Source organism: Miscanthus floridulus, chromosome 7 (genome assembly GCF_019320115.1).
Source record: "Miscanthus floridulus cultivar M001 chromosome 7, ASM1932011v1, whole genome shotgun sequence".
In the NCBI taxonomy this organism is placed as follows: Eukaryota; Viridiplantae; Streptophyta; class Magnoliopsida; order Poales; family Poaceae; genus Miscanthus; species Miscanthus floridulus.
In genome coordinates this window covers 130,423,432-130,432,053 of record NC_089586.1, presented here as the reverse complement: position 1 = coordinate 130,432,053, position 8,622 = coordinate 130,423,432, and the positions used below count along the sequence as shown (strand labels likewise).

Sequence of the window (8,622 nt, the reverse complement as noted above, 5' to 3'; positions counted from 1 at the left end):
TAGTTTGATGGAAAAGGCATATAAAATTAGAGTTTTATCTTTTACTGTCCTTTTGAATATATTGTCATTTGCTTGAGAATCAATGCCGCCTCAGAACCACTTTGAATATAAAACTGTTGATGCAAGTTTTATGTTCTAAACTTGTACTGTATGTAATATCATCAATTGTTGGCAAAAAAAATTAGTACAAAAATGACTTTCTCTCTATACACAATACGTATGTCAATACGCTTACCAATTCCATGACGGTTAAAAGTAACAGAAGCTGCGTATTAGGATACGTGGAAAAGCATATAACGGTTGTGCGACTTCCTAGTGTGTAATAAGTTGATGTAAAACCTCAAACCTCCGCACTGTGGAGGGTAGCGCCCCTCGTGTATGAAATAGTTGTTTGCTACTTTTTTCTTATTATTAATCAAAACCGGGTATCCAGATCTTTCTAAAGAAATTATACAATTTGACCTAGAACGGATGACATGAAAGATGTTATCATTAGGGTTCACATTTGTAGAAAATTAATGGTCAAAGTATATTTCAAATCCTTTTCTTTGCCATGCACAAGACTGAGGGGGTATGTGCTACTTGCTCGGGAGTACTACCTCTATTATTGAATAAATAAATCAAATCTTAAAGTTGTTTGAAATCAAACTTAATTTATATTCCAAATGAATACTGCATTATAAAAAATATAGTTTATGATTGTATATCTAATCTATTGACACTAAATTTGGATCATAAACTTTGACACTCTGCTTTTCTATAGACTCGGTCAAATTAAAATTGTTTCGTAACTTCAGAAACCGATTTACCATTGAGGGAGTGAGTAACAGCGATAGATAGATAGGGAGTAGATATATATTCCGTCAATGCCTCAATGGGCATTGGCACTTTACAGCCTTTGCAAAACCAAAGCTTTCATTTGATGCCATCCATCTTACGTCTTTTCCATCCTCTGCTTTCGCCCCCCTCCCCTTTCGGGCGCTCTCCTTCCATCCCGTGGTAAACTTTTTTCAAATCTGCAGTGCTCGTGCTCCTGACGGACCACCGTCTTGAGCCTTCAAAGTTCAAACAGATAACAGTTGCACAGTTGGAAACTATGTGCAGTGCAGTGGTCCTCTGTGGTTTGCCTTCATTGGAGTCTACTGCAACAACATTCCGTTACGAATGAGTACGTACGTATGCGCCTGCAAGGAAGGAAGGAATGGACGAAAGGCATGCGGCGCCCGTACATGTTCGCTTGAGCTTACTCAGAGAATTACTTTTCAGCTCCTCTCATAACATTTTAGCATATGCATCAGCATAAATCAAATTTCAGCATCAATGAACAGGGTGGGGTGGTGTTCTAGCGACAACGGGTGCTCACTCAACAGGCCATCAGTGTATGGTGATGATGGTGTCAGTCAAATGCACACACCTGGGATGGGATCACCTGGCCATATAGTAGGAGTATTTCTTCAGAAAATGCTCCTGCCGCCCTGCATCTTCCCTCCAGCATCCTGCATTCCTGCATGCACATCCGCACATGGTTGCCTCTCATTTTCCACCTGCAGCAGCAAGCTGCAGAGGCCCCGCCGAGAGGTTCAGAAAACTCAGGGGCGTGCCTGCCTGGTCTCTGGAGAGTGAGAGTGTGGTCATCCCCTCTACTCTAGCCCGACGATAGCTTCCTCCTCTCTCTCTCTCTCCCCCTGTGTCACAAATATCACCCCACCCGGGACGTAGCACCGTGGAGTGAAGTGAACGAGCTCACGCGCCCACACGGCCACGGGCACGGCCATACCCACACACACTCTACCTGCTTGCTTTGCTTGGCTGCTCTCTCTCCCTCTCTCCCACAGTCTCGCCGTCTCGCTCGCGCTGCCCGGTGCTCGGTCGCTCGGCCCATGGGCGTTGGCCGCGGTTCTTGCTCCAGCCACTGAAGACGCCGCGGCTCCTGCTCATGGCGGGAGCTCAATGCGCCACAGGACCGCGCGCCGCGCCGCCACCGCCGCTGCTCCTCGTCCTCCTCCTGTGCGGCTTCCTCTGCGCCGTCCTCCTGCTGTTCGCGCCGGCGGCTCGGCGCGGGGACGAAGAGACGGAGGAGTTCCCCGTCGCGTTCTCGTCTTCGTGGCCCGCCGCCGGGCGCCGCGCCCTCCCGCGGCCGGCCGCGGCGAGGTCGTCGTCGTGGCGCCCCCGGCCCCGGCCGCGCGGGAGATGGAACTACGCGGGGCAGGGGCTCCAGGACAGCAAGCACGAGGTCCCCAGTGGCCCCAACCCGGACTCCAATCGGTAGGCAGGGAGGTCAGAGGTGCGTAGATCCGTGAACTCCGCCGTCCGTGTTCGTTCCGGCGAACGGCGACGGTGCAAGCTCCCTCCCTGTCCCTTGCTACGCAGCTCTGCTCCTGGAGGCCGCTCTAGCTAGGCCTAGGCCTAGGCGTCGTCTCGCTCCTCCATGCTTCCTGCTGCTCCGTGCTGGAGCCACAGTGCTTCGTTTGCTTGTATCTTCTTCTTGTTCTTCTTCATAAGAGAATGAATGGAATGGATGTACAAAAGGATGAGCATCATCATCATCATCTTCTTCTTCTTCAAACTCATGCATTTGTAAACTTCCCGTTGCTGAGCTGCTCTTCTCATATCTCGTCCAATCGACGATTGACGACCTCAAATCAGGAGCAGATTTTGCAAGCGTTGGTGTTGCGCTCTGCTCGTCTCGTACTGCTACTGATAATTGTGGCTTGGACCAGCCCGTGACACACCCTGCTCCTGTCCTGCTTGTACAATGTGCAGTGATGAATGATATGATACCACACCACGCGTCGCGTGTCGTGTCGTGTCTGCTTCTGCTTGGTCACTCATCACCTGACCTGCCGGGTCCCCTGGCCCTGCATGCAGCTCTGTGCTGTGCGTGACAGCGGCAAACGGCCGGACGGACGGCCAGGTTATGCATGAGCATGGCCGACCGGATACGCCTACACCCTACATGTAGTAAGGCATTGCATTGCATCCGTTGGCCGTCCGTCAACTTCACGCCCGGACAGAGCTACCTGTATCTGTATGTATCTGGTGCGTGTTCACACGTCCATCCATCGGTGACCGGTGGATTGGATCCATTACAGCAGCCCATAGGATCGGAATCGGATGGATGCCATTTCTGAAACTCATCGACCATCTCGCGTCAAAAACAGAAAGTTGACGCTGCGTGCTCTGCTTTGTTTGTCGATGGCCCTCGCAGTCGCAGAGGCAAAGCGCGGTGCCGTTACGCTGCCTGCGTGCAATCTGGGCTGGGCGGCGAAGGGCATGCAGGATTTCGATGGATGGATTTGGCGAGCCAAATGCCTACTGACACAGTGCCTCAGTATCAGCGATAGCAGAGGGACGCGGGCGTCCGCCAGTCTGCTGTGCTGTGTGTGTCTTCCGAATTTTCACTCACTTTTCAGCCGCTGCCCAGCACCAGCCCGTGTCGTGACTCGTGAGGACCGTGACGTTGCCAGCCCCGTTCGGCCTGTGGGCTTTCGGCAATGGTGGCGCCTCGGCGTGGGCCATTTCTGTAGCTTCGCGACGTGTATCCTGGAAGCATTTGTGCTATCTTGGGCCCAAGTTGTCAACGGAAACCCGACTCGGGATCGTTTTTCGCCGGCTAATTCCTTTTTCTTTCTTTCGTCCGCTCTGTATTCCCCGTCGCCTGTCAAAATCTGATGAATGTGCTGCAAGTTTCTACTCGAGGGACTTGATTTACAATTATGGCTTCAAACACTACGGAAATATACTAATAATAACATGTTTCTAGTATGATAAGTATTAATAGATTTGTATACATATGTGGCCAAACTTACGAGAGCTGTACTAAAACCTGTCCTAGAATTAAATCCTCTAGAGGTAGGCACCGACAAGGAACGCATCTTTTTTTTTTAGGTTAAGCCAATCGGCAAATTTTATTGATTCGAGAAAATAGTTACATCATTTACAAGTAATTGGTGAATAGATGCAGGGGGATCGTCTATCCAAACATAAGATCTTTCCTCTACCATTGCTTGCCTAGCCAGCTCACGAGCTACTGAATTACTCTCCCTATTACAGTGTCTAATAGAAATTGCAGCAAAATCCTCCCAGAGCATACAACATTCATCATATATTGCCGCCGAAGTTGTAGCTGAGAAACTTCTACCTAGCATTGTATCAACCACCTCCATACAATCAGCTTGGATTTGCACCCGATTGGAACCAATCTGTTGAGCCAGTAATAAACCGTCTCTCAAAGCTGAAGCTTCCGCCATAGCTGCGTCCAACACGTGAGAGATGTAGCTGTACGAAGCTACGATAAAGCCGCCCAAGGCATCTCTTATAACCGCTCCAGTACTTCCCACCCCCTTAATTTCGTCAAAGGATCCATCTACATTAATCATAAGGATTCCCTCCGCCAGCTTCTTCCAAGTATTGTTAGCCACGGTCGAAATCTTAGGCGCTAAAGCATAATTTGCTGAGATCGCTGCAATTGACATGGCTGCTCTTGATGGGTTCTGAATTTCTTCCCCATGTACAACTTGTCTTCGTTGCCACCAAATGAACCAACAACCTGTAAGTATAATTTCAGCAAAGCCCACATTTTTAAACTCCTTGGCTAGACCTCTTGCCGAATAATCTCCTGAATTATTACTGATCCTGATCTGTCCACCAGCAGCAGTTTTTCAATTGATTCCCACATACCAAGAGAGAGCCAAACCTCCCTTGCTCGACTACAAGAGAACAATGCACATACAAAGATTTTGATCTTACTTGGAATTGAGAGCTTCCACAATTGGCGCCATACTGAGTTGGGCCCTGTACTGCCTGGTGCTGCATTATAATTGAGATTTCCGTACTTATAATTCCATTTGACATGATGAGCTGATCTTACCGAGGATAGGCCATTCCGGTTCGCCAGGCCACCACCACATCCTCACGTCCATTAACGATGGGGATTTGAAGAATTCTTTGAGCATCAACAGACCAAAATATAGATCGAATCAATTGCACATCCCATCTTCCATCAATGGGGTTAATCAACTCATCCACCGTGGAAACTAAGACATTGCCCCGTGGAGTTAAAATCTTCATATTATGACTACCGGGGATCCAGTTGTCATTCCAGATATTAATCTGTGAACCATCCCCAACTCTCCATATATAGCCACGTTTGAAACATTCCAACCCCGCTAGAACACTCTGCCACGTAAATGAGCTACCACTCTTCATTCTTGCTTGGAGTAGTTTGCCATCAGGGTAATATTTCGCTCTTAATACTCTTGCACATAGCGATTCTAGATCACTAAGCAACCTCTAGACCTGTTTCGCCAACATTGCTAAATTGAAACTTTGAAAATCTCTAAAACCCATACCTCCTTTGTTCTTCGGTATGCACAGCTTTCACCGAGCATGCCTGTGGATCCTCTTCTTCTCATCGTCATCCCCCCACCAAAATTGCGAGATAGCATCCGTCATCCCTTTGCATATATTTTTTGGAATTTTGAATACCATCATCGCAAACGTTGGTATGGCTTGAGCGATTGATTTGACCAGGACCTCTTTCCCTCCCATACTTAGCTGTTTTTCCTTCCAACCATTAATCCTCAACCTGATTCTATATATCAACAAGGTGTCGGAAGCAGTCACTTCTGTCGGCCCCGGCTAAAGCCGGCAACCCTAAGTATTTATCATCGAGAGACTCATTCAAGATATTCAGGGAATTACTGACCTCCACCTTCGTCTCAACTCTCAAGTAGCGTATTGCCAGAAAAGGAACGCATCTACCATCGCAAGACTGAGGACAAGGAACGCATCTACCATCGCAAGATTCGGGCTTAAGGACCACGTAAGTTAGATACTGGTACCTTGCAATAAGTAATCCATATTCTACACTCGGCATGCAGTTCATCAATGTACTGTTCCGGCCGTCTACAAATGCTTCGAACTAATAATTAGAATATTTGTTGAATCTAACTAGGCTCACATGGTCATGTTATTATTACAGTGCACTGTCCCGTCTCTTAAAATTTTCAACTAATCCATCCGCAGGTCTCGCTAACCAGAGCCAGTACCAGCGGTTTTGTTGCTCCAACACCACGTGTCCTGCAGTCATGGTGAAAATTTCCACCTTTTTTCCGGCACTGCCACGGGGCTCGATGCACTCGCTCCTAAACAAAACAAGTCGCTACTCGCTAGCACGGCAAGGGGTACTTGCACGCATGTGGGGGGAGGGGATCTTGCTTGGCTTCAGGCCAGGCGCGGCGGTTAATTCATTATTCTTTCTATGTCTTCCGTAAAGAAAAAAACCAAATTTAGAGCATGTTTGATACAAAGGCTGATCGTTAGTCAGCTAAAAATTACCTATAGACCATCTAAACAAGGGCAAATAAATAGGCTAATTTGTTAGCCAATCGCATCTCAAGAGCCTTTCTAAATCTCACTCTCTAAATAATAATTTAGAAAGTCACTTATATAAAAATCACTTTCTATATATTTTTACTCTCCAACAGTCTTTCTATATTTTATGTGCACTTTAGAGAGTCATTCTCATCTTCTATTTTGGCTAGCGAGAAATCCGGAATATAAGATGGCTATATTTTGATAACCATTTAGAGAAGCTATTGGAGGGTAGTTTTTTTACCAAAATCTATTCCTAGCATTTAGAAAAAATTTAAAGAGTTTCTTGGAATTGCTCAACGACTAGTTGTTACCTAATTAGCTAGGTAGCTAGCCAAACCTTAACTAATTTAAACTAAATTTTAGCTCCAACTAGTAAGTAGCCCATGGTGATCCAAACAGGATGCTCAGATTCACATCTACTAAAATTATATCTCTTGAATGTACTATTCAGATTCATATCATATATAAAATTACGCTTTTTTAGACTCCTATATAGAAATAAAACAGCTCACTCACAGAGTCATAGTAGTTGCGTACTAACACAGGAGTATGACCACTCCACATGCGTTATTAGTTACTTGTTAGCTGAGGTAGCCACATGATGATCGCCGGGAAGAAGGAGACGGTTGACGTGGAACAGTGCACCCACGCTTCTCCTTCGCAGCTCGTGCCCGCCCTCTGTTCAGTACAGTGACCAATGACCATATGATGCATGATGGCCTGCCGATGGACGATGCACATGCACGTTCCTCGGTAGTAGTATCTGGCTAGCTAGGTGCGTCGCTAATAATGGCCGGTCGACGTTGGACGACGATGCCTACATGCACGCTGCGCTGCGGCAGTTTGGATCCAAATAAAGTTCCAAACCAACCAACCGACAAGGCAGGGCCTCAGGGCCCGGGACGTCCGTCCACATCGCCTGCAGATACGCCCTCGCCCGTCGGTTTCAGCCTTTCATTCAGCCGAGCTTGGCAACCGGGGCAGCGCAGACCAGCGGAGATTGAGGAGGGCAGGGGAAAAAGAAAGGGAATACGTAGCTGAGATGGCGCCGCAAGAAAAGTGTGCATCGTCCTCTCTCCTCTGGTTGCTTCTAAAATGACACACACATGGCGAGGTGCGTCGTCAACGTCTTCGATCGATCGCCTTATCTGATCCAAAATCCAAAAAGAAAAATACAACAAATGGAAATACAAAAGAAACTTGGTGGGTTTATCTGTTTCGATTGACTAATAATAAGAGGGTGTTTGGAACTGCTCCATTCCATGCTTTTTTAAGCTCGATCCGCTCCACTTTTTTTTTAGTGAAACGGTTTCCTGTTCGAGGAAAAATGTTGGAGTTATGAGAGCACCAAAAGCGATGCTCCACGAACTCTTAGCAGTCAAAAAAAAAACCCCAAGAGGACAAGAGACTTACGATGACTAGCTCGATCTGTGTTTGAAAAAACGAGTGAAATGGCAATAGCTAGATGTGCAAAACTATGACGCAGGTTGATTGGGAAGCTGACGATGAACAAGATAGACCTTTTTTCCACGCGTGTCCTATCCTATCCTGCACAGACTTGTGTTCAGTTTCAGTGGAAGTCTTGATACCAAGACCTATTCACTCTATCCCGTAATAGCGCATCTTGCTTTTCGAGTGGCTAATTTGTAAAAAAAAATATTATCTGCATTTGCATCTCCTAATATATTTATTATATGAAAATATATTTCACCATTACATGTCATAACTGTTAGTATAGTTTTATGTTAAATTTTAAAATGTTTGATTCCTAAAAAAGTGAAGTTTGAAATGTGTAGTTATTTTGAGATCCGCGGAAGTGAAGATAGTCATCCCCGTTGCTGTCCCACATCTCTACTGATGTATGTACATGCATCCCTTTGAGATTAGAGAGGTGATGAGATGTGCGCCCATACCAATGCCTTCTGAATTTCGATACTTCTCTAATTCTCTTATCCGCTTTACATACGTGTTTCAAGCCACCGTTAGAATCAGCGATGACAGCATCTCTTCTTTCCTCTGGAGAGCTAGGAACCTAATTCCCTTCACACTGTCCTTATGTCTTGCTCTCGTGCTATTTATATCCTCAACAGTGACGCTAATTAAAAAAAACTGGGCACATGCAGGGTCGTAATGAATAGTACACTGTTTAAATGACAGTAAATGGATGTCTTTCTCACGAAAGGAAGTCCACGGTCATATATGCTCCCTCCATCTTTGAATCAATCAATTCCTAAAGTTGTCCTA

General features: G+C 46.3%; 1 protein-coding gene across 1 annotated transcript; it reads left to right on the top strand.

Annotated features, from left to right (window-relative positions):
* The first annotated feature begins 1,459 nt into the window (after positions 1-1,459).
* Positions 1,460-2,610, top strand: LOC136464808 (uncharacterized). Its single transcript, XM_066463759.1, has one exon. The coding sequence runs from the start codon at positions 1,937-1,939 to the stop codon at positions 2,267-2,269; it is 333 nt and encodes a 110-aa protein (XP_066319856.1). The 5' UTR covers positions 1,460-1,936; the 3' UTR covers positions 2,270-2,610.
* The last annotated feature ends 6,012 nt before the right edge of the window (positions 2,611-8,622 follow it).